At 45.3% G+C, this 25,042-nt stretch overlaps 1 protein-coding gene across 1 annotated transcript in view; it reads right to left on the reverse strand.

Moving 5' to 3' along the window:
• RNF217 (ring finger protein 217) overlaps positions 1–23,725 on the reverse strand; it is a 43,647-nt gene extending 19,922 nt beyond the window's left edge. The window contains exon 1 of the mRNA XM_054393169.1: positions 23,069–23,725. Coding sequence (XP_054249144.1) covers positions 23,069–23,725 — 657 coding nt within the window. The remainder of the gene's footprint in view (positions 1–23,068) is intronic.
• Between the last annotated feature and the right edge of the window lie 1,317 nt (positions 23,726–25,042).

A 25,042-nucleotide genomic window follows, 5' to 3' on the forward strand; every position in this document is an offset into this window, starting at 1 on the left:
TGAGAAAAGCAGGGTGAGAATGGTGGCAGACTATCACAGATCAGAGCTGAGAACACCTCAGCAAGCAATTGCTGCCAGTGCCCTGAGCACCCTCAGCTCAGGTACAGACAGGTCAGGATGGAGGCAGATCTGCCTGCAGTACAGAGGAGAGGCAGTGCTCCCAGCAAGACAGCCAAGAATTGTTTCAGTTGGAAAAGACGTCCAAGATCATCAAGTCCAACCATCAGCCTAACACCACCATGGCCATTAAACCATTTCTCAAGTGCCATGTCCACACGTTTCCTGAATGCCTCCAGGGACAGGGACACCACCACCTCCCTGGGCAGCCTGTTCCAATGCCTGACCACTCTTACGGGAAAGAAATGTTTCCTAATATCCAAGCTAAACTTCTCCTGGCACAATTTCAGGCCACTTGTTCTCATTCTATCATGTGATATTAGGGAGAAGAGACCAACTCCCACCTCATTCCAACCCCCTTTCAGGAAGCTATAGGGAGCAATGAGGTCTCCCCTCAGTCTCCTCTTCTCCATACTACACAACCCCAGTTCCCTCAGCTGCTCCTCACCAGCCCTGTTCTCCAGACCCTTCACAACTTTCATTGCCCTTCTCCGGACACACTCCAGCACCTCAATGTCTTTCTTGTAGTTAGGATCCCAAAACTCAACCCAGTATTCAAGGTGCAGCCTCACCAGTTCCCAGTACAGGCAGGCAATCGCTTCCCTGGTCCTGCTGCTCACACTATTGCTGATCTAGACCAGGATGCTGGTGGCCTCCTTGGCCACCTGGATACACACTGGCTCACGTCCAGCCAGCTGTCAACCAACACCACCCAGGGCCTTTTCCACCAGGTGACTTTCCAGCCACTCTGCCTCAAGCCTGGAGCATTCATGGGGTTCTTGTGACCTAAATGCAGGACCCTGCACTTGGCCATGTCAGGGAAACACTAAGAGGAAAGCCCTTTGCAGTGAGAAGGCACCATTGTGGGTGGCAGCTAGGCCTGTACTAAAGAAGTACTGCTTACATGAAATGCCAGCTAGAACACACCTGCATTTATACAACATAAAAAAAAAAAAAAGCTGAACACTTTCTGTATTTCATGCCCACACAGAATAGGATTAATATGTGGTAAGAGTCAAGTGTGGTTTCAGTGTTTATTTTGAAAATATATTTTACACCCACTTGAAGTAAATAATTTTTATCCTCTGTAACAGTTTCAGCCTTTCAAGTTGGGCAAAGATTAATTCTTTTCCTGTTGTGTTCTGAATGGGACTGAAGTGAACAGAGCTGGTTTGCTTATTAGTAGTAATTTCAATGAAGCCTTGTCTTACCAAAACAGTCCATCTTTGTTTGTGCACTAGCATCAGCAACTGATGTAAGTACAGCTCTAGATGTAGCCTGTTAGGCTACCAGCTGCTGCAGACTCAGGAGGTGCTACAGAATGGGAAAGAAAAAAAGAAAAAATAATCTCAAAAAGCTCTAATAACATCGATAAAAATAGCTGGATTTGTTCTTCTTGATTTTTTTTTCAATTATTATTATTGGAAGAGCCTTACCCTTTAACATCAGCTTATCACAATGTCAAACACCTGAGTTTTAAGAAGCCTTTAAATTTCAAAATACCACTGTGTGCTAAGAACTTCAGAACTCTCAGCATACACACCAGCATGGTGCATTCTCACAGCATGGGGAACAACTCAGACACGTCTAAAGCAGCTGATAAATGCCAGGCAGCATCCAGTTGCTCTGCCCAGCTGTGCTTCACTTCTGTAAGGCATCTCAGGAGGGGTTAGCTCTGCTTACAACTCATCAGAAGAAAGCACACTCCTGTGACTTTCATCCTGAAGAAGGGTAACATTTAAACTATCAGGAGGGCCACACATACCTGCCACACAAATACTTCTTGACATTTCATCTGAAAAGGACTTGGGGAGGGGAGCACAGGGACAACCAGACTCACCAGTGGTCCACTTCCTGGCCCAAAATGCAGTGATACTAATGAAACTAGAAACATACAGCATGGTACTCCAGATCAGAAAATTATTTCTGCTCCCTTGAGCATTCTGTTGAAATCTTTATCAGCTACACAGAAAGCAAAGTTCCAGCTACACCAGAGAAACACTGATTTACAGCTGCCACTTAGCCTGGATGTAATGTAAGGTGTGCAGGGTGTACTTGGCCAGCTGTGTCACAGCTGTAATGCTTACAGAAGAGGATATTCTGCTTTCAAAAGAGACACAGAAAGGAGCATCTTCTAACTGAAACTTCACTCTTAGTGCAGATGTAAATCAACCAGGAAATTGTTCTTACTTCTCATCTATGAATACCAAAAGTGAGCAAAAGTCTAATCTGTACCTCTGCAAAGAAATAGAGAAACTATTTCTACCAAATTCTCCCCTCTAAATACCAAGGATGTTATGCACAAAACTCAATTAATAAATATATATTCTAGATATCCACAGATGCAAGTGAAGGGACAGTCTGGTCTACAGTTGCCTTTATTTATGCACAAAATCCCATTGCTTTCTAGTTCACTGGAACCATTGCTCTTCCATTTTTGCTTCTAAGTTGCAAATCATTGAAGAACTGATTTGCAGGAAGTGCCATTTTGAATTTCTTTTCTTTAAAAAACAAAAACAGCCAACCCAAACTACATATATTAAAAAAAAGTAAGCAAACAAACCAAAAACAACAACCAAAACCCCAACAACAAAACAAACAAAACCCCCAAACACCACCACCACCAAAAACCCAAACAAACAAAAAACCAAACACAAAACAAAAAAACCCCACCCCCAAACTCCAAAACACACACAAATCCCCAACCAAAATAACTGGAAAATACTTGAAGGGCTCGCCATGGTTCATGATTCCACAGTAGTAGGTACTAACAAATCAAATCCAACTAGCCATGATTCAAAAGAGCAAACCAAGGACAGTGCAAACTTGGATTAAGCTTTTTGGACCTGCATTTTTAGGTGGTAGTTCCATGACCATTTCTGTAGGTTTTAATCTGAACTTCAGCAGTCTAGATGCCCTACTTCAGATTTGTGACAGTGATGTTCTGGCATCCTCCAAGTCCTTTTACCCCTCAAAAAAATCCTATGAAGTATTTTTTTCAGTCCATCCCTCCTTACTGTCAAAATGGTACAAACCCTCAGTGCTGCAAAGCAGGCAAGAATCTTCAGCTAGAACCATCAGTGAATAGATGAGGGGCTGCTTAAGCAGTGTCACCATTAAATAGGAAAATAGACTGGGTTTCTTGTGTGCTACCTCCTTTAACTCATCTTTTCTGCTGTGCCAGGAAATAGCCAAGTGACCACCAACACAACTAGAATGACCAGACTGTCTTCATAGGTAGTGGAGAATAAGGAAGGTGATTGAAGCCATTCAAAGAAGGTGGCAAACGCCAACAGCACCTTTAGGAGGAAAAAAAAAAAATAAAAGGAATAAAAAGGGAAAAAAAAAAGCTCACTTTTCCCCACCTCAGGGACTAGAGTTAGTCCAAGAACACTAACTTCTCCCAGCATCAATGCTTGACAGGTATTCATAGACAAAAAAATGCAAGGAATTTCTCTATATATTCACGTCAGATGTCCATTTAAGTTGCATTTCAAATGACCAGTTATTAAGTACAGACTTCCATTACAAAAAATGTGAAAACAGTCAGACTTCTATTGTGTCACACTCACACAGACCAACTCTGAAGAGGTCCATCAGGATACCCCTCTTCATGAACCCTCTGTGGACACAAGTCTTTGTTTTCCTTTCCCGTTGGTACCACACATCTGGGTGAAGCCATGACAATGATGTGGTGGTTCCTGCCCCGTGTGACATTCAGAAAGAGAGTGTCACTTGGGCTCAAATCTTACAGGCATGAGCAGACACCACCTCCTCCAGTCACATTGCTAACACTAAAAAAAGCCACAGAAAGAAGTAAGGTCCTGGGGCCTCTGAAGAACAGGTTAGTATCTCATCCTTCAGCAGAAGGGTGCTCAAAGGCAAGAAGCTGGGAGGGAATTGCAGTGTACATAGCTGCCATCCAACCACCACCAGCACATCAAAGGTTTGACCTTCCTGCTCCAAAAACATGTCTTTTGAATGCTTCACAACATGCATTTAAATGTGGTATCAATTTAAGTTCTCAAAGCTCATCTAGTGTTCACACCCTCAGCCACAGGCTGGATTCCAGGTTTGCCAGTAACACTGAGGATTGCTTTTGGGAGCCCACTCACACAAACCCACATCCATGGGGGTGCTGTGGGATGGTGCAGCCAGACACCAGCGAGGGCCACAGCTGGCATCACTGCACAGGCAGCAACCAGAGAGGCTGCAGCCCCAGAAACCAACCAAAACCATAACTGAAAAACCCCTGGCTTCTGTAGCCTGGAGTGTATCCCCAAACCACAGTGTTTGTTTTCTATTCAAAGTCTTCTTTTCCCCTCCACAGTCACATACAGACCCTCCTTAAAAGATCCTGGGAGAGTAAACTAGCAAGATATTCTTCAGAATACATCTAGACTCCAGTTAAGAAGACTAAAGCAAAGTGTGTTTGGTTTCTTGAGCAGGTGATTTTGATGCATACGCTGCTCTCTTACAGGAACAATGCTTTAAAAGGTACAGAGCTGTTTCCTCAGCTCACAGCAATAGTCCTGAACAGTCAAACTCCAACCTCAACCAGGTCCAGACTGGATTAGCCCAGATTCAGATCGATTCCAATGGATCATACTGTTAGCTATTAACAATAGGTAGTATCACAACCAAATTCTTTCCCAGGCTTTTCTTAAACATGGACAAAAAGTTCACACCAATAAGCTCTTCTATCACAGAATCACAGGATATTAGGAGTTGGAAAAGACCTCTAGAGATCATTGAGTCCAACCTCCCTGCCAAAGCAGGATCACCCAGGACAGGTCACACAGGAGCACATCCAGGTTGATTTTGAAAGTCTCCAGAGATGGAGCTACTCCACAACCTCTCTGGGCAGCCTGCTTCAGGGCTCCAGCACCCCCACAGTAAAGTTTCTCTTCATATTGAAGTAAAACTTCCTGTGTTCCAGCTTGTACCTGTTTTTCCTTGTCCTATTACTGGGCACTACTGAAAAGAGATGGCACCTTCACCTTGATACCCATATGCCTCAGATATTTTGAGACATTAATAAGATCCCCTCTCAGCCTTCTTTTCTCAAGACTGAACAGCCCCAGCTCCCCCAGTCTTTTAAATGCTCATTTTCACATCAGGTTTGCCATGAGAGAAGAGATTACAACTTCCCATGTCTTTCAAATTCTCTTTTAAGAACTAAACCAAACCACTACTCTTCATTCACCTGCTGTTTATATATGTAAATCTCTAAAAAAAAAAAAAAAAAAACAACAAAGCAAAACCAAAGAAAGTATAACAACATTAGATAACCTTTACTACAAACCCTTTAACTTGCTCAGCTACATGTAGTGGTGTGCTCTGAGAGCTTGCTTTTGTTCCAAAGCACAAGTGAAGAATAGAGGTAGGGTACAGTCAGAATGCCCCAGCTTAGGCTCCTGGCTAAAATTTCAGTTAACAGCAAGGAAGAGATTTGATTCTTGCAAAAGTACTGTTATGATCTGGAAAGGCTGTGGAAACACTTGCATGAAGTAGAAAAACCCCAGCATAAAATAAGGCTTCCCCCTTCCCTGACTCATCACCTTTGTAACCACTTTTGCCCCTCTGAGGATAATCACAGTCCCAGCAAGCACCTGAATAGGAAGAAAAAGTGGAAATAACTGTTGCAATCACTGAATTCAGTTCTCTGCAGCCACCCTTTTTGGATGGTGAGAGACTGGTTTGGAAGATAAAGACAAAAGACAGCTTCTACCCACACAGGCTTCTCTTTCTGGATGTTACACAAGGCTCACTCTCTGTCACCAGTTTAGCTCAAGATCTCCAGCTATGTGATGAAACACTTGTATTGGCCTGAAAGTTTTGGGGTGCAGGTTCAGCCAGACCTTTCACATTCAGCTGGTTCAGGTATCCCTCCTCAGGTCTCAGACCTCTTCAGCCATTCCATCAGGTCATAGTTGGCCAAGACTTCTGTTACCTCAGGTTGCACCCTGCCTAACATCTAAAAATGATGGAAGAAGTCACTATAGCCTTCCCTTCTCCCTCTGCCCATGAGGCTGCAAGGAGAGAAGCTGCAGCTGGCTAACACAGGAGACTGAACTGTTTTTAAAATTAGCTTTCCAATTGATTAGGCAGCTGAATTAGTTCTCCCTGTGACACATGATCACTAGTTTGCAAGAGAAAAAGTGGGAAATGCATGGCCAAGAAAAGAAGGTCTGGCAGAGGTAGCTGGCCACCAGTCCTTCTTACCTGTCATGTCAATCTACACCTTCAGATCATGTACCAGGTACTTCTCATGTTAACTTTGTTTACCTTTAGGAAGCTACAAGCCTGAAATATGCTCAGCAGCTCCCCTCAGGAAAAAAGAGTTAATGGCAGCTCCGGCAGAAGGGTTGGAGGGCTGCACCCAATCCCTTCTCCACGTGAATCTATGCATCAGTGTTTTCTGCACCATATTCTAAATCCCTCTTCAGAAAGCAGCCTGTGTGTTGGCATAGCTGATTCCTAGGTTTATGAGTACTAATGTGTATTTTCCCATTCTGGAAGAGTACTTAAAGCACTCAACAGCATGCATGGAAATCCTTCACCAAGCTTCACGTCTGGCATCTGCCCTGACACCTGCCCTGTGGCCCTTCAGATGGTCTTCATAGTTTCCACTTGTTGCTGGCTCTATTTCTGCTCTTCTCTCAGCTGTTTCCCTGAAGGATACAGGTCTTATCCGTGAAGCTAAAGCAGTTCCTAGGCTTTTTCAGATGAAGAAATGCACTACTTGTAACGAGACAGCTGAGTTAATGGGTATCTTCACCAACTTCAGACCAAGAAGCAGAGAGGAAACTCCACCAACAACTGCCACATGTGCTACAAACCACTGTGAAGCAGCTGACTATAGCAATGAAGCAATTAAAAATACTATGAAAATGAAGCCTCATTAACTTGACCTACATTCCAAATGTTTTTTTACTAGATACATTTCATTTTTCTGTTCCAAGTGTAGAGATATCACTTTTAACTAAAAATTGGTTAGAGTAGGAAAAAAAAAAAAATGCTTACAACTGGAGGAGACAAGAAGTGAAAATTTAGGAAAAAGAAAGAAGCAGCATCCACTTCAGCCTTTCCTGGGAAGTCCCTACCTTTCCCACGAGTCACATCTTTTCTCTCCTGCAGTTTTCCCCTGGAACATAACGTCCTCTTGCCTGTCATACAAGATGAATAAAAAGTCTACCCTTCAAAACTTTCTGAAGCTACTTAATTTCCCTCATTTAATAACACACACAGAGGCTGGATGCCCTCTGAACTGCTCCTGCTGCCCCACACCTCCAATCCAAGGAAGGCTGTACACTTGCTAAGGCTCCTTTTAAGCTGCACCTCTAAGCAAAGAGCAGAAGCTGCTGCTGAAAAGCGCTGTTGCTGCTGCCCAGGAAACTGCTGCCCCAAAGCACATTGATGTGCCTTGCAAAAGGAAGGCAGCACTGTTTGTATTTGTGACTACTGTGGTTTTGGGAGCAGATCCAACCACGGAGATAAGCAATGTGTGAGATACTTGTCACCCAAACAGTGCCTGCAGTGAGGGAAGTGGCTGGCATCCTGCTGCAGAACAAAGTTCTGAGCTCTACTGGCATTTCTCTAGAAGAATCAAAACAGAGCTGCAGGAAAACAAACATGGCCCTGCTACATTTCCTAGCAAACTCAGCAATTTTGGAATTTCTGGCCACATGTGCCTACTTTTGATTCCCCATCACCAGTTCAATATGCTTTAGGTTTCTGAATCAGAAGTATCATAAAAGCTGAGACTTTCTGGCAGCACCAGTAGGACAGAAAAGCAACTTGGCAGTCCTCCCAGAAACACTTTCCCCAACAGTTCAAATTTCTAGTACTTGTTAGAAGATGTTGCAGCACTTTCCTTGGTGGCAAGAGATCTGGCTCTGAGACTTTTCCCACCCCCTTAATCCAAACTGGATCTGGAAGGGTGGCAGAAGAGTCAGTCCTGGGCATTCCTCCCTGCTCAGTATAAACAGCTGATGCTCTGCTGTGTCTCTGTGCAACTCTTTTACTTCCTAAAACCACACAGCCTTACCAAACTTCTAGTGACTAATGCTATTAACATTCAGAGAGCATGACCAAATGAAACCCACTCTTTGCCCTTCCTCCCTTCCATGCTCTTTGGATTCCCCACATAAACTGAAGGTGACAGTTGAGATGGCTGAATCTGCTTATGAAAGATTATTTTTTTTTAACCAAACTACATTTGGGAACAGGGCAATTTACCTGAAGAGTGAATGAGACTTCAGTGATGTTCCTCCTTAGCTATGACAGCAGATAAATACCTTATGATGGAAGGTGGTGGATTCATGCCCTACATGGGACTAGACAAAGTGCATACAGCCACAAAACAGAAGTGCTTTCAAGAGATACTTGGAAAGGAAAAAATCCACTCAGTCACAAATTCAAGTGCTGCACAGCAAAGAAAACATGGCAAACCAGAAGAAACTGCTCAAGAGACCTAGCCAGAAAAGTGGAACAACAGCAAAACCAAAAAAAACCCCAAACAATTTAAAAAAAACCAAAACAAAACACACAAAATACTCTGCACAAAAACTATGGAGTGGAAAGCCCAAGAAAAGAAACAAGGGAAGGCTGTTTAACTACCCATAAGATAGGTGCATTATAATTCTGTCTATACTCCAGGAGTATTACAATATCCTGAGGTGTATACATTCAGAAGGAAACTAATAGCAAGAGTCTAAACATAAAATTCCAACAGGCTGCCCAGGAAGGTTGTGGAGTCTCCTCCTCTGGAGACTTTCCAACCCCACCTGGATGCATTCCTGTGCAGACTACCCTAAGTGATGCTGCTCTGGCAGGGGGGTTGGACTTGGTGACCTCTGGAGGTCCCTTCCAACCTCTAATGTACTGTGATAATGTGAAAGGAGAAAGGAAGCTATGCAATATATATATAGATTGATTTCTGGAATGATCCATAAAAAGAAAGCTCAAGAGGGACTTTTCATGAGGGTATCAAGCAACAGGACAAGAAGGAATGGTTTTAAGCTGAGGGAGAGTAGGTTTAGACTGGATCTTAGGAAGAAATTCATTACTATGAGGATGGTGAGACTCTGGAATAGGTTGCCTGGAGTGGTTGTGGATGCTCCCTCCATGGAGGTGGTGAAGGCCAGGTTGGATGAAGCCTTGAGCAGCTCAGTCTAGTTGAGAAGTGTCCCTGCCCATGGCAGGGGGGGTTAGAGTAGATGATCTCTGAGGTCCCTTCCAGCCTAAGCCATTCTCTGGTATGATAAACTTCATTTTGAAGGTTGAATTATCATTACAGGTATTTATACTGTCAGTGGGCAGTGTCATTTGCTACAATATTTACAGACTCAAGGAAATTTCTACAATTAGGTACCAATTGCCCAAATTTACAGTTTTTGAGAAAAATAAAATAAAACCCCCACACTTCTAGAATGCTACAAGTTTGCAACTAGTTTCAGATAAAATCATACACAACCCCAAAGCCCCAAAATTGAGACAAAACTGATTTTTAAGGTAAACTGGAATTACAAGTAGGGATGATTCCAAGGTTTTTTGCACTGCGGTCACTATAGAACATCTAAACCTGACCAACCATCCTAATGACATCATTTCCCAGTTTAAAAATCAAAGAAAATAAAAGCTATGTGCAACTTCTTGTTTGCAAGCCTATAGAATCATAGAATGGTCCAGGCTGGAAGGGACCTCCAAAGGTTATCCAGTGCAGCCAGCAGGGACATCCCCAACTTGATCAGGCTGCCCAGGGCCTCATCAAGCCTCACCTTGAACATCTCCAGGGAAGGGGCCTCAACCACCTCCCTGGGCCACCTGCCAGTGTTCCACCACCTTCCTACTGAAGAACTTGTTCCTAACATCCAATCTAAATCTTCTCTAATATAGTATTAGCACAATTAATATCTCCATTGTACAACTGAAGATATGACATACAGATAACTTCTCAAAAGCCTTACCCCCACCAAATATAATTTCTAAAATGTAAGTGACAAAGCACCAGGATGCTAAAATTAACATTAACATTTCCTTCTGCCACGTGATGTGTTCTCTAAACTGGGTGGTGGCAGCTGGTCTGTTTTAAATAATGCTCATTCTCTTTCTGGTCTCATTAGTGCAGCCCTACCTACCCAGCCGTGTTAGTCACTTCCTGCACCAGCACATGGAATCAAAACACCTCCACTTACATCCATCACAGTACAGAGGTTAAACATCAATACTGCAGCTGAGCAAACCTGTCCCCTATGGATGTCCACCTGCAAAACACTCTGGATAGGAACTCTACAGCTTCAGAGAACTCTGCCCCTTTTACCAGTACCCTCCCACTCCCAACCTAATTGTTTTCAAAGAAAAAGAGAGGAGATAAAAAAAATGAAGGGAAAGCAGACAAATAAAGTCTTAATCTCATGGCTACTCCACCCTTTTCTCATCTGTAGATCTTGAGAAACTGGAAAGAAAAGGGAGAACAAAATCAGTAACTGTTGTTCCGGGTCAGGGAAGAGGGGTGGCCTGAAAAAACTTCTTGTAATCACAGAATTAACCAGGTTGGAAAAGACCTTCAAGATCATCAAGTCCAACCTATCACCCAACACCATCTCATCAACTAACCCATGGCACTAACTTCCTCATCCAGTCTTATTTTAAACACTTCAAGGGACAGTGACTCCACCACCTCCCTGGGCAGCACATTCCAATGGCCAATCTCTCTTTCTGGGAAGAATTTCTTCCTAACATCAGCCTAAACCTCCTCTGGTGTGGCTTGAGACTGTGTCCTCTTGTTCTGTCACTAGTTGCCCGGGAGAAGAGACCAAGCCCCACCTGGCTACAACCTCAATGATCAATGCAAAAATAAGACAATCTTGTGTTACAAGCTTTTTATGATTTCATACTTCCACATTTCACATCTGCTCCACTTCAGCACCAAAAATATCTGTGTCATAGAAGCACAATGCTGTTGAGTGTGCTGAAATCAGTTGAGTAACAGAGCACCACACACTGATCCACAACTCCAAGCCACAAGTAACAATGCTTCCCATGACCCTGCAGTAAGGGCACAGGGCAGGGGGGGGGGAGATTGTCCTTTCACAGCTGTGAATGTAGTTAACTCCCTTTCCAGAGGAATACAGGGATGGCAAGGAACAGTGAGTAGCTTCTTAATCCAGCTCTAACTGATCAAGAAGGCTCAGCCTTGGTTTAGCATCTTAGACTAAGCTACAAAATGACACCATCGGTGCAAAGCAGGGCCAGCTCTTGGAGAAATCTGCTACACAGATCACACACGCTCAAAAGCAGATGAACAGTCAAAAGGACATGGCATCTGGTCACAAAGATCCTCCTGCAAGGAATGCTCTCAGGCAATTATCCATTGTCAGGAAGGAAAACAAGACAAACACTGCAACAGTATGGCAAAGATAAGAACATGGCTAAGTAACAATTTCTGCCTCCAAAGTCAAACAGCATACAACAGATGTTAGATTTCTTCCCGGACAAAACTACCACTTTAGTGACATTGATGAATCATCTATAACATGACCAAGTTAGTCTTCAGTTGTATAAACCTCTACCTTTTCAGAGCATGACTGCAAGCAAAAGCATCCCTATGAAAAGGAAATACCATTTAAAAAGCTCCTGGCAGTGGAAAGGAAGCTCAGCCAGGAAAGGGAAGGAGAGAGCAAAAGTTGGAAGCCACTGAGAACAGAGGTCACTCTCCAGGATCTTCACAGCACTCATCAGATAAGCATATACCTTTTAAAGAAGCTCAACTTCCTGCCATAAATAAAGGCTTTATAACCCACTCAAAATACTTATCAGCCAGCCACTTGCTTCATTTCACCTGTCTTTTCTTAGTCCTTGGGCAGTATTCTGCTTTTTTCAAGTGTCTCACCAGACCACTATAGAAGCTATCCTATTTTATATATTCCAGATATAGCTCTCATCAGGTTTCCCACCATGGTTTACATGTATGAAGTAATCCATTAAAAATCCATGTAATATTTCAATGCCTGCTGGTGTCAGCAAGTCTCAGTATTCACCTTTGTGTAAGGTTTGCTCAAATCAGAAGTAGGCTTGTTGTGATCACATTAGTTCCTGACACTGTTTTCTGAGCCAAAACTTAAATCAATCAGAGCTTCCACGAAATTTAGCTTTCCAGACAGACTTAACTGGTGAGCTCAAACACTATGCAAAAGTAAAACCCTGCAGAAGGCCTGTTAGGTTTATACCACACTGAATTTAATGAGAATTGAATAAAAATACTCTTTAATGCTACAGAGGTGCAAGCACACACATGACATTAAAGATGTAAGACACAGGTCCTTGGCTACCCAGTCTCTACCTCTGTGCAAGACTTTTTGATTTTTTTCCCCTGTGGATCCAGCTTCTGCATAGAAGAGCACAACAGTTTCCATAAGGCCATTCAAGCCTTGCAGGTATATTTTGTGGTGAATACAAAAATTCAACACTGATTGCATCTCAGCAGCAAAGCTCTCCCCTATGCACACCAAGCCAGGCACTGAGCCAGGGTGGATTTCACCAGAAGCCCCAAAAAAAGCAACTTGCAACCACCATGAGCCACCAAAAGACTACAGAGCAGCTAATGTAAGTACTTTAAGGATGCTAAAACCCTTCCATAACACTTCTCAGATGATGGCCTCAAAAACTGGAAGGAAAAAAAACCCTTAGAATGAGACACCAGGAGCTAAATCCAGAATGCTGCTGCTGCAGCCTGCCAAGTGATGCATACTGTTAAACCAAAGCCTAACAGAAAGACAAAGACAACAACCAGCTATCATCTTACAGTCATTTACAGCACATTTGCAGCTGGGAACTGTAGTTTCACACACACAAAAATAGTAAATAAAAGAACAATACTCCACACCTAAACCATCCCATTTGAGAGAGAATTTTTAAATGCTGCATAGGTTTTCCCTTGACACCTTGACCATCTGTTCTGTTCCTTGCTTTCATATAAAAACATTCTGTGGAAACTAAACCAAGCAATCACTGGGTTTTGCCAATTGTTCTTTCTCTCCTAAGTTTCTTTATATCACAGCCTGTGTGAATTCCCTTGGATATGTATTTCACAAAGGCATCCTCAACATCCAGGTCAGCTCAGGTAACAGCAGCACAGTCCCTCCTCCAACAGCAGATGGAAGGAACCACTTGGGAACTGCTCTGATTCAGTCTAAACCAAAACAGTCTCCAAAATATAGGACTGGAATTTAAAAGTCATTTCTCCTAAAAACAGTGTGAGATATTTGATTCCAGATTGCTTAGAGACCAAAACATGTCAGACAAAGCATGGTTTGAAGTGCACTGACTGCAGGCACACATTGGGCATTAGAAAAATCCTTTACTGTTTACAATGGTTAAAGAAATGTAACACCAGACAATAAAACTCTTCTGTCATTTACTCAGTGGACTCAAGCTTCTCAGCAGAACATAGAGAAGCATGGGCACCCTTTCCAGCCAAATTCAGCATATAATAGTGCTTTGTGACCGCATCAAAGGTGCTGGCTTTGAGAAGAGCTCAGATACTGAGCCCTTCTTTCCAAGTTCAGAAACTGGAAGAACACTGCTAGGTCCCTCACTTCTAAACAAAAAGGCTCATGTAAGATCTGCCTATCCAGCTTAGCCCCTTTGTCAATTCTCCTCCCAGTTCTCATGTTAAAATGAACAGTTCTGCATGTTCACAGAATACACAGGGTTGGAAGAGATCCTCAAAGATCATCTTGTCCAACCCCCTGCAGTCAGCAGGGACACCTCCAACTAGATCAGGCTGCCCAGGGCCACATCGAGTCTGATCTGGAATGTCTCCAGTGATGGGGCCTCAACCACATCCCTGGGCAGCCTGTCCCAGTATTTCACCATTCTCATTCCTGAGCAGGCAAATCATACCCAGCACTGCAGAGGTGTGCTGGAATGGAAAGGTGCTAGGTGTCCTCTCCCCAAAGCACACTCAATACAGCAAGCAAGATTAGAATAGCTGAAAGCATTAAGCCCTCCCCCCCACGTCTCTGCTCTCCTACAGCAGCAATGGGACTGCCAAGAGTGAAGCACTGCTTTTTGCTTGGTCAGGAAAGGGGCACCTCTCACAGCACTCTGTCACAGATGATATGCTGCACCTACCTACTCCACTTCTCTCTACTGCCCAGACTGTAAGAGTCTTCCAGCAGTCCAGTAAAACACTAACCCATTATTGTCCTGGGAGTTACATACTTTAAACTGTGCTTAAAATCCACTACCTTTTGTTTGTTTGGTTTTTTTGCTTCCTTTTTTAAGGTTAGATTTCCTGTCTGCCCCCTTCCACTAGGAAAACAGAAACAGAGCCAGTCCCATTTCACTTTCTGGCCACCATTTACCAAGAATAACTGGACAGTCATTCACCTGCAAGTTTGAACAGAGACCAAAGATCTCTTTATGTGAGGGCCACCAGTCTTCATGATTTCTTTTTCTTTCTTGAAAGCTTATCATGAGCAAGCCCATCTTCTAGGGTAAACTGATTATTGCAACATCATCAAGCTCTTCTCAGCCTGGCAATCATCTTCTTGCTGCTTTTCCTTCCTTGTATTGTGTGAGCAACCCCCACAGAGCCACACCACTGCTGAAACAGTTTGGATAGGACTTCCCTTTCCTAGAAGCTAAAGAGACAGAGTCATTCAGACCCCCATCCTACACCCCTGAGCTGATAAACCACCACTGCTAGGAGATCAGGGAGACAAAATAATCAAGCTAGAGAGCTACCTCCATTTGTTCTCAGTGATAGAAAACAATACACAGTGTCATCAGCATGACTGGGCTTGAGAAAGCTGCCCCTTCTCCTCTCCACTACAATGTCCAACACTGTTTGTACTGCACTTAATAAAAACAGTACTGGGGGGAAAGAAGTCAACAGAAGGGGAGAAGGAATAATAATAATCATAATAATATTTCAATCTCATATTCCTTATAAAGGGGACTTCTGTGCAAGCTCACAAGGAAAAGAAAGTGAGATGGCTCTAGAAATGTATCTTGCCATGAGACTGTAGTGGGGGAAGTGCACAGCCTTTCTGCCTCTCTCAAGTAAATAAACAGAAGCAACTGTACATCCCAACAGGCTTGCCAATGAAAATATACACCAATCTTCAACTGATGCACTAAGGTAATTACTAAGGTCCATGTGTACTCTAAAGCATTTCAAGTTCAGTTCCACATCTGGCTTAAACTACTCTTAAACATCTGACCTTCTGCACTGAAATCCATAAGGTTTTCTTCCCTGCGAGTAAAGACCTGCATTTGTTTTTTACCCTAATTTTCCCCACTTATATTAAGCAACTGCTCTCACAAGTCTTATTTACCTACACAATAAATGTATGTGTGCCATGGCAGAAAAATAAAAAAAACCCCAACCTATTTAAGAACTAGCTATTCAACAGGAATGCTGGGTTTGTGTTAACTTCCAAAGAAAATTAATTTGCCTTACTTAACGTTTTTTCAAGTACTTAAAAATGGACTCAAGTTAAATATTCTCATCACCACTAGACAAATTTGTCAGTTTTCTGTACTAGAAAAAGTCCTGGGTAATTGGCTAACGAAATCTTACAGACAATGACTTTTTTAAAAAACACATAATTCAAAGAAAGCATTAGGAAAAAACAAAACAAAACAAACAAGAGAAACATAAGTGCCAGCAGCAAAAGCATACTAAAAGACAGACAAACCAGTGTAACAGGACAGGTAGGTGATGTCCATCTTCACTGCTTCAAATTCTTTTGAAGAAATGACATCCCTTACAACTCTTAATCATTTTGACAATGTCCTTACATCCTGGCCTTGCAAGATATGTTCTTTCCTCAAGCCTGGCTGGTTTAGACAGCAGGAAGCAAGATATTTGTACAAGAAGAGAGGAATGAAGGGCCAAGAGGCCCCAGAGTAGTTGAAAGAACGGTGTTCTGGGTAGAGAAATAGAGGAATGGGGCAGAGGTGAGCTGAAGGCTTTTCCAGCCCCCACTTAACTCCTTCATTTCTCTTTGTTTTGGCAATTAAAACCCAACAGTTCAGTTTTTCACTCGTCTCACTTTAAAGGTCCCAGACTGAGTCCTACCTGTCCTGGTAGCTGCTGGGAATGGAGGTGATAGCAATGGGAAGGAAGGCACAATCTCCTCCTGGCTCAGCCTGCCTGTGGTGCCAATGCCAACACCACCAACAGACCAGCAAGGTGCACCACTCTATGGGAGGCAGCTGACACACAGAGCTGCTGCTTTACAGGAATTCTACATTTTCAAAATTAAGATTTCAACCCAAGCTAAAATTAAACCAGTTCTCCTTCAACTCCCACTGCACTTTCACAGGAAGTCTTTCAGCTTTACTTATCAATACTAACAAATTCACAGCACTACTGTAGGGCTTTATCTACCATAACCTCTTGCTTCCAACATCAAACAACTCATGGCACCATTTATCCTCAAGCCAGACATTCAGGCCTTCCTCCATGAGCAAAACCCTTCCTGCAACTCATCAAGAGGTGACACCATCTCCAGTATCAGCCCAAACTGAATCCATCAACAAGCATTGAAGAGGCACTGAAAACCAGCTATATGCCTAGTCAAACTTGAATGCTTTACAATCTTAAAGGTGCCATCCTGAGCTGTGGGAGGAACGTTGGGCAGCTGGCTAGGCAGCAGCATTTCAACACTGGTACTGCATATGACACATCAGGAGACTTTCAGAAGCCGTTTGCTGAAAATGATAGTGAAGAACTTTAGGTGTTCCTGCAGCTTATAGGCTGCTCTCAGCTGAATGACCAGGTCTATCTGGCTCCTCATGAGCACAGCCACCTTACAGTGGTTTGGTTTAGAAAGCTTGCAACCTAGCAGGTAATGTATTCTCTTCTCCTCCTACATATCTCTTCCTCCTTTGGAACTTTTGTTGTTTTGCCCCTTCAGCTGGAGGGTGGTTGCTCAGCTGGCCACAGCCTGCTGGTAGCCAGTCTGCAGCCATCCTAGCAAATCACTAGGATGCATCTGAGCATGGCTTTGGATTAACAACCCTTGCAGACACAGAGCTTCTCTCCAATTGAATGAGTGGCCCTTCTGAGCTCTGGTTTGACTCAGGGCACAAGCAGCTCATTAACCATCAGATGATTCAGCACTTGGTGCCTGTGTTTATGCTGGCTGGTTTTCATCAGCAACCAGACTAGAGCTTTGTATCATTTATATGATACCATCAGACACCTGAAGAGGCACACAGGTGTCAAGTCCCTCTGGCTCCAAGCTGGCACTACTTCTAGGCAACAGCCTGCTTCGAAATTCTCCTCTTTGCTACATGGCTTTGCAATCCCATTTCCCACAAAAATCCTGACTGTGACAGCCTCCTGCTTTTTTTCTCTCCAGGTCCTTCAGAAAGAGATCATGCACAGAAAGCAGAAGGGTCAAAACCATGATTGCAAGTCACAGAGAGAGGAAGACTGGAAACAGGTCTCAGGCAGGGCAAAGACTATCTCCATATTTCATGCTCAGGAGAGGAGAGCAGGATTTTAGTCCCACCAAAACCAGCCATGCACAAAACACTGAATGTGGCCCCTTCCCACCCCCAACAATCCCTTCTGATTTACTCACAGCCACTAATCTCATTAGAGCTCCTATAATTAAAGCACCATAATATCTGATAGACAATACAATATGCTGTTTAAATTAACTCACCCCAAGTCCTCTAATATGACTGCTCCAAGAGAATTACAAGATTTACAAAATAAAGCACTGCTAATGAGCATAGGATCAAAACTGGATTATCAAATTCCCTAATTTGCATGTAGAAAAAGCCAGCAGTCAACTCACCAAGGTTTCTATAAAACTTTTATAGCCACTTTTTCCTATAAAGCCAAACAGGTACAATGATGTACATACCTCTTCAAATATGTATAAGAGGACACATTGTACTTTAGAGATGTTAGGAAACAGCAAAATGTTATTTTGGTCCAGTCAATACTTCCTTACAAGAAGAGCAAGGTAGTTCTGAACAGCACTTGTCAGGTTTACAGACTAGGGAGATGAAAGCACCTCTACTAGTCTGGGATAAGTTTAATATAAAAACCTAGTTAAACTTTGTTTCTTTTTATAGAAAATTTCCAAACAACCCTCACCCCCAACCTGGACACAAATGGACAAAAAGCAAAATCAGGCATAAATGCCCCCTCTGACTCAGACATCCAAGCAGCTGGGAATGGTTAGGAAGCTAATCGCTATTTAGCAAACCTATGTACACACACCATTTCTGGAATAACCTGGGTTTGGTGCCATGGGAAATGGAGAGGAAGATGGGAAGTGAAGATGTGAATGCAATATTGCATCTGCAAGGTAAGAGTGCCCTGGTTCTGCCTCCCACCATCCCCAGTTTGTACGCTGGATCCACAAGGGTAGAAGCCCACAGCTCCCAGCCAAAGTGGAAATGGTTCTTCCACCTTTCTGACCCAGACCTCTTTTGGCACATACCTAAGAGCCCATGGAGACTGCCTCTAAAAGCACCATGGTCCTAGAAGAGCATTGATATTTCAAATATTCACCCTCTTCAGCTTCATGTTTTATGTTCATGATTAAGCATATCAATAAAGAACAGCTTTGGGCTACACTGATTCCCAGAGAGTGGCTTGCTGGGACCTGACCCAGGCTCTGAGGGACCCACACCAGGTCCTGAGGTGCAAGAGACAACTTCTTTCAGGCTAACCCTACCCTTGGGTCCAAGAGAATAAAGTCATAGAATATTTTGTGAATAGTAGATGACCTGTAGTCAGATCCTGAAAAGCCCTGAAGCGTCCATGAGAATTAGGTTGTATGATAGTTTTAAGCCTGTGTCTTTAATTTCTTCTCACAAAGTTCGAACAGAAAAGTGAATGTAAATAAATTGTGTGTAAGAAAGCAAATAATGATTATTCTAAACACTTCCATTGGAGAGATAGAAATGTTTAAGAGTCAGTACTCTAAACAAGGTACAGTCTCACAGTCACTCTCAGTTTGTCTGCCTGCTTCTTTTCTCCTCTGGCTGAACATAACACACCCCTGCACACTGACCTTGACAAGCTAAGTCTAACAAACCTCTCGGCTTCTTGGCTTTTCTTTCCCTTTGCATGCCAGCTCTGGGAATGGGGGGAGGAAAAAAAAAAGAAGCGGGGGATAGAAGCACTGCCCCCCCCCCTTTTGGGGGGCCAGAGGGCTTTGTTGTGTTTTTCTGTTAATTGTACACATTTGTAAATGTTGTGAGTGGTGTCTATTTGTACATATTCATTGCATTTCATTATAGATGTAGTTTTGCCTGGAAATACAGCTTCATTTGCTTCCGGCCTGAGCTAGCCTGGTGATTGTCAGTGTGGGAGGAGGATTCCAGCTCTCCACTGTAACAGGTTGGGACAAAGAATAGCTAAACTGAAGCAGAGGCAAAGTTAGGCAATTTACTGAAAGTCAGGCTCCAGATGAGCCTGGGTGCTCCAGGCTTGCCTGCTAAGCTTCTGCTCCAGCCATTAAATCTTTGAAAGGGATTATGCAGCAAGGTGCTGCTGATAAAAAAGGCTAGATCTGATCTCTAAGGCCCTTCCCATGCAACATTCCTAAATCAATTACCCTCATTCTCCAGCCTGCCATTAACACTAGGAGTGAACTCTGCTGCAGTTGGTGCATTTTCATTTGGATAATCATCTTTTCAGCAATGCCTATGACTTCAGTTGGCTTTCTGATCTATAAAGGGCTCCAAGGCAGAAGGTTTGATGCTGGTACATGTTTGCATAGAAATGACTAGAGTTCATTAACTGTGATTTCATTTTGCTACTTCATTAAGCATCATTTGAGAAATCATGATGAAACCACCATCAAGAATTCAACTTTCTTCCATGGGAAAACACACAGACACTAAAGGCAACAGAATTATTTTAAGTCTTGTACTTCTACTAATATACTCCACATTTTCAGCATGCAAGACCACTCCTTCAAAGACTTAAGAGTCAGTCAGTGTCCTCTCAAACAAAGGACACAGACTGCTACTTCTCTGACAAGGAAACCAGATCTAAACAATCCACATCACTGCTTAAGGCTTTGGTTTTCAGCTGTTTCTTCTTGTTTTCAATTTCAGGTCCATTCCTAAATCAACCTGACTGTACTCAAACTGAAAATCTGTTAACCTTTTCAAACAGAAACAGCTTTTCAACATTTACTCCTTTTGGACTTTTGGTAAATTTCCTTTTTATCTTCGCTACATGAAGTGGGAAGTCTCAAAGAAGAAAGGCAACTTTATTTCTATCCTGTACTGCCTTTCCACTCATCCTTCCCAGAAATTCCTCTAATATAACTGATATGGAGGAGCCTTTTCTCTCTCCTCAGGATGAGTCACAGGGTCCTTCCACGGAACAAAGGAAAGATACATCACTTCTTGTTCTTCTCAAAGAAATATCACTTTCTTGTTCTTTTCAAAAAGGGAAGGTATGGGAAGAACACACTGGACTGTATTTGAAGGTATTTTGTTTCCTTTTTCCCTGAACAAATTTATCAAGCAGCTAAAGTTCTGCCTGATCCAAACAGCATCTGTAACAACGTGTCCATGGAAGTGTTCTGTGAATTGCCTTTCTCAAGAGCAGTATTCCTGCTGCAGACATTCCCTCCTCTGCATCTGCATCCCTGCCCCATCTTTTATGTACAGGATTAAGTACCCATATGGCTGTCTGCCAAGCACACCTTTTAATAGCTGCTGGGATAAGCTTTACAGAGTGTCCAATAGTAGCAGCTTCCTTGAAGAGGGCATCCCTGCATACACATCCAACAGCTGGCCAGTGAAAGCCCACTTCACAGGGCATATACCTGGTTCCCAGGCCAGCCAAGCTGTTTCAGCCACCAAGATGCTGGATCATCCTCTAAGAGCCCAGCCTAAACTAGACAGAAGAGTTCTTTGGAATGGCTTAAGCAACCAGATCACATAAATTCCATTAGATGACCATAAGATGCAGGCATCTGCAGAAGCTTAAGACGACCACCCTGACATCACACCAGCAGCTTCTAAGCAATATTCTGACACGACCTCCCTTTCAAACATGAAGGTGGCACAAACGTGCACTGGCAACATACTCTAAAAGCTTACTGAGAGTTTCCAGTCCACCACTGAACTACAAACCAAACCATTCTGAGCTCTGGGCACAAGGTCTCTAGAAAGCTTATTAAGTGTTCCTAAGTTTCAGTGTTACAGGAACATAAAACGCACAGCTCTGCTTCGCCCACATCCATCAGTACCCACATTAAGCCTTTCTCTGTTACCTAAACATAACAAAGGTGGTGCATAAAACCACTAACGAGTTTACTATTGGCCAGAACAAATGCTACCAGCAAGTAAATGCTATATAGGTTACCAGAGAGGAGGAGGACAACACGCTTCACTTCAGCCAGCACATGAAATTTCCAAGCACTGAAATGTTCCCTGGTCAGAAAAAGGCCAATGACTATTTATAGTGTGTGGGGGTAGCTGTAGCCATCCATTCCATCCCTATGCACACAGGCCAGAGACAGCCTCAGTATGGCTTCCAGCCCCAGCAGGTGTAAAAATCAATTCTACCATCACATCTCCACCGAGCACATCCCAAAAGTTTCTGCTGAATAAAAACCAGGGAAGTAGTAAGGAAAGGGTTTATTTGGCTTTGTTTTTCCTACATACCCATATTTGTCTCATTGCTCTCTGGGTTTAGGGCATGCCTACACTAGCAGCAGAAACAATGCACAAGTGTCTTGTGATGCTAAACTAAAAACACTATGGAAGACAGAGCTTTCCTTTTAAGCTGCTGATTTTGGTTTGAAACATCAGCTCTGACCAGCAAAACAGAGATGAAGATACAAGCAGCCTATATACGGGTAGCTGTCCTTACTCAGGGTGAGCAGCTATCTAGCCAGGATGGAAAAGTTGTTGCATTTGAGGTTTTTTTACCCCAAGTAAGTTTATGTTTACTGTTTTAACTGTGACTCCTTGCAAATAGTCCAACAGGACCCTCCCCCAACCCCGCACTTCAAACACTAATTTTAATAACTGACATAATACCAAGCCTGACATATTCTCATGCTGAGTGTCCCCACCCGGGGTGCACCTAACGCCCACCCACAGACATGACAGCATCAGCACCGAGTGGTGTGAGGGGCTGAAAGCAAGCATCCCAGCACGGCAGCATCCCAGTATCCTGACTCCAGGAGTCACCTCAGGGGCACGCTCCCAAACCCTCCTCACCATCCTCCGCACTCCTCTTTAAAAGAAACTGGTGCCAGCCACTTAACAGTAAGCGTTGGAGAATTCTAGGTTAAGATCCTTTAAAAGATGAGAAGAGGCCGAAACATTAAAGCGTAACAAGTAAACACAAACATAGGGAGCAAACGGTCGTTAAATCAGCAGCTCACACGCGGGCGTCTGCTCTGTACGGGATGCGAAGGGTTCCTACCCCACATCATCCCACCGGAGCTCGGCTGGCCAGGTGTGCAGCCCACGAAGGCGGGCCCGCAGCGATGCTCCGGCCACTGGCCGGCTTCTCTGAATCACCGCACGGCAGGGGCTGGAAAGGACCTCAGAATACCGAGCCCAATCCCTTGCTAGGGCAGGATCACCCAGAATAAATCATACAGGAGCACGTCCAGGCGGGTTTAGAATGCCTCCAGAGAACGACACTCCACAGCCTCTCTGGGCAGCCCGGTCTAGTGCCCTGCTCCCAGTCACAGGGAAACACTTATGTTTATGTAGCACCTCCTGTGTTCCAGTTTGTGTCCAACTCCCCGTGTCCTGTCACTGGAAACCACCGCAAAGAGACTGGCTCCATCCTCCTGACACCGGCCCTTTAGATATCGATCAGCATTAATGAGAATCCGAGGCTAACAGCCCCAGCTCCTTCAGCCTGTCCTCATAAGGCTGTCCCGCCTAACACTGCGCCCCGCCAGCAGCGCCTGCCGGGCCGTACCTGGGAGCTGAGGTACCGCTTGAGGCACTCCTCACACACCGCCTTCTTGCAGCAGGACAGGGGCTTGATGGGCTTCTCCTCCAGGCACACGCGGCAGCTCAGCACCAGCAGCGGCCCGAACTCCCCTGCGATCAGCCCGGAGAAGGGCTCGGGCAGGAGGTACAAGTCCACCACCTCGATGCTGCCGCCCGCCGATAGCGGGTCGCTGCCCGCCGGCACCCCGCGCCGCGCCGGAGGCTGCCCCGTGGCTGGGCCGCCGCCGCTGGGGGAGGCGGGGGCCTCGGCCGGCCGGTCGTTCTCCACGCAATAGACGGTGCAGTACACGTGCCGCCGGGGGGGGCGGCGGCGGCCGTTGCCTCCCTCCAGCCCCGGCCCCTCCTCCGCCAGGGCCGCTGGTTCCTCCGCAGCCGACTGCTGCTCCGGCCCGCCCGCCGCCTCCTCCTCCTCTTCGGCCCCTCGTCGCTCGGGACTGGCAGCGGCCGGCGGTGGCGGCTCCCCATCGCTTCGCCCCGGTCCGGCCGCCTCACTGCGCGGAGCTGCCTCTCTCAGCGGAGGCGGCTCGTCTGGGCCGGGCTCCCGCGGGGCCCCGGCCGGGCTCGGTGGAGCGGCGGTGGCGACGGCCCGCGGGGCACTCAGCGAGCTCTGCTGCTCCCCCATCGCCGCCCGCCGCCGCCGCCGCTCCTTCCCATCCAGCTGCCTCTCGGCCCCGCTTCTGCTTCCGGGTCCCGAGCCCCGCGGTCCGCCGCGCAGAGCCCCGCGCCGCCCGCCCGCGGGCAACGACCGCCGCCTCTCCTCCTCCCCGCGGAGCTGGGGGAGCGGCGGATGCCGCTCAGGTCAGCAGCGCCCCCGGGGGCTCGGCCAGAGCCCGACCCCCATACCGGGCAGGACGCGGGCAGTCGCCCCTGGTGCCGCGGGGGCAGCGCGCCCGGCCGCGCCTCGCAGCCGCCCCGCCCCGCCCCGCCCCCGACCTACGGCGACCGCCCCGCCCCTGCCCGCCGCCTGCCTCCGCCCCGCTCTGACGCCGCGTTCCTTGGTCTCGCCCCTCATTCACCCGTAAACAGTCACTGCCTGCCGGCGTGTCTGCGTGCGTTTTTCCCTCCGTGCCTGCCCGGGCTCAGCCCCGCTCCTGCGCCTTTCCTCAGGGAGAGGAGTATAAGAGAGGGCCACAGACGTTCTCATGAACACACTGTGAGCATCCAGTTAAACATCATCTCCAAGGAAAAGGAGTCGCAGCGAATAGAGGCAGCGCTGCTGCAAGAGCTGTGCACTGAAAACAAGTGATAGCAAGAGTCACAACATTAATGTAAACTACTAAACCCACCTGATGTAGGTCCAAAAGGGGGATTAGAGAAACGTCTGCACTTGGTGCTCTGAGAGTCTGACAGTATGCCAGTGCCTCTGCTTGAAGACACCATCTCCAGACCTTGACATCATCAGTTACATCATCACATAGGGTAGATGTCATGGAGGTGAGCCTGCAGCAACCAAGTAACTTAACAGGGACTGTCGAGTTCCCATCCCAGACTTTGTCTACAATGTTAGTCAGGAGTTATTCAGTGGCTGTGCTTGTAGAATCGGAATTGTTTAGGTTGGAAAAGACCTTCAAGATCCTTGAGTCCAACCATTAACCCAGCAGTGCTAAGTCCACCAGCACCACATCTACATGTCTTGCAGACACCTCCAGAGATGGTGACTCAATCGCTTTCCTGAGCAGCTTGTTCCAGTGCTTGAGAGGGTTTGGGACTGGGCTAGATGAAGAGGAGGTCTGGAAGTAGATGACAGTGGGAATACCAGGGATGCCTGCATGTTGTCATCTCAACCTCAGAGAGCTTTTTACACAAGCCCCATAAGACCCAGAGCAGCTCCAATGCATTTCTCCCCTTGTCCACCAGAACATGGATTTGCTTACCTCTGGGAGCGCAGCAAAATCCACTCTTCTTTTCTTCTTTGTTAAAGCTATTGGAGAGTTTGGGT

This window comes from Indicator indicator, chromosome 27 (assembly GCF_027791375.1).
Source record: "Indicator indicator isolate 239-I01 chromosome 27, UM_Iind_1.1, whole genome shotgun sequence".
Classification (NCBI taxonomy): domain Eukaryota; kingdom Metazoa; phylum Chordata; class Aves; order Piciformes; family Indicatoridae; genus Indicator; species Indicator indicator.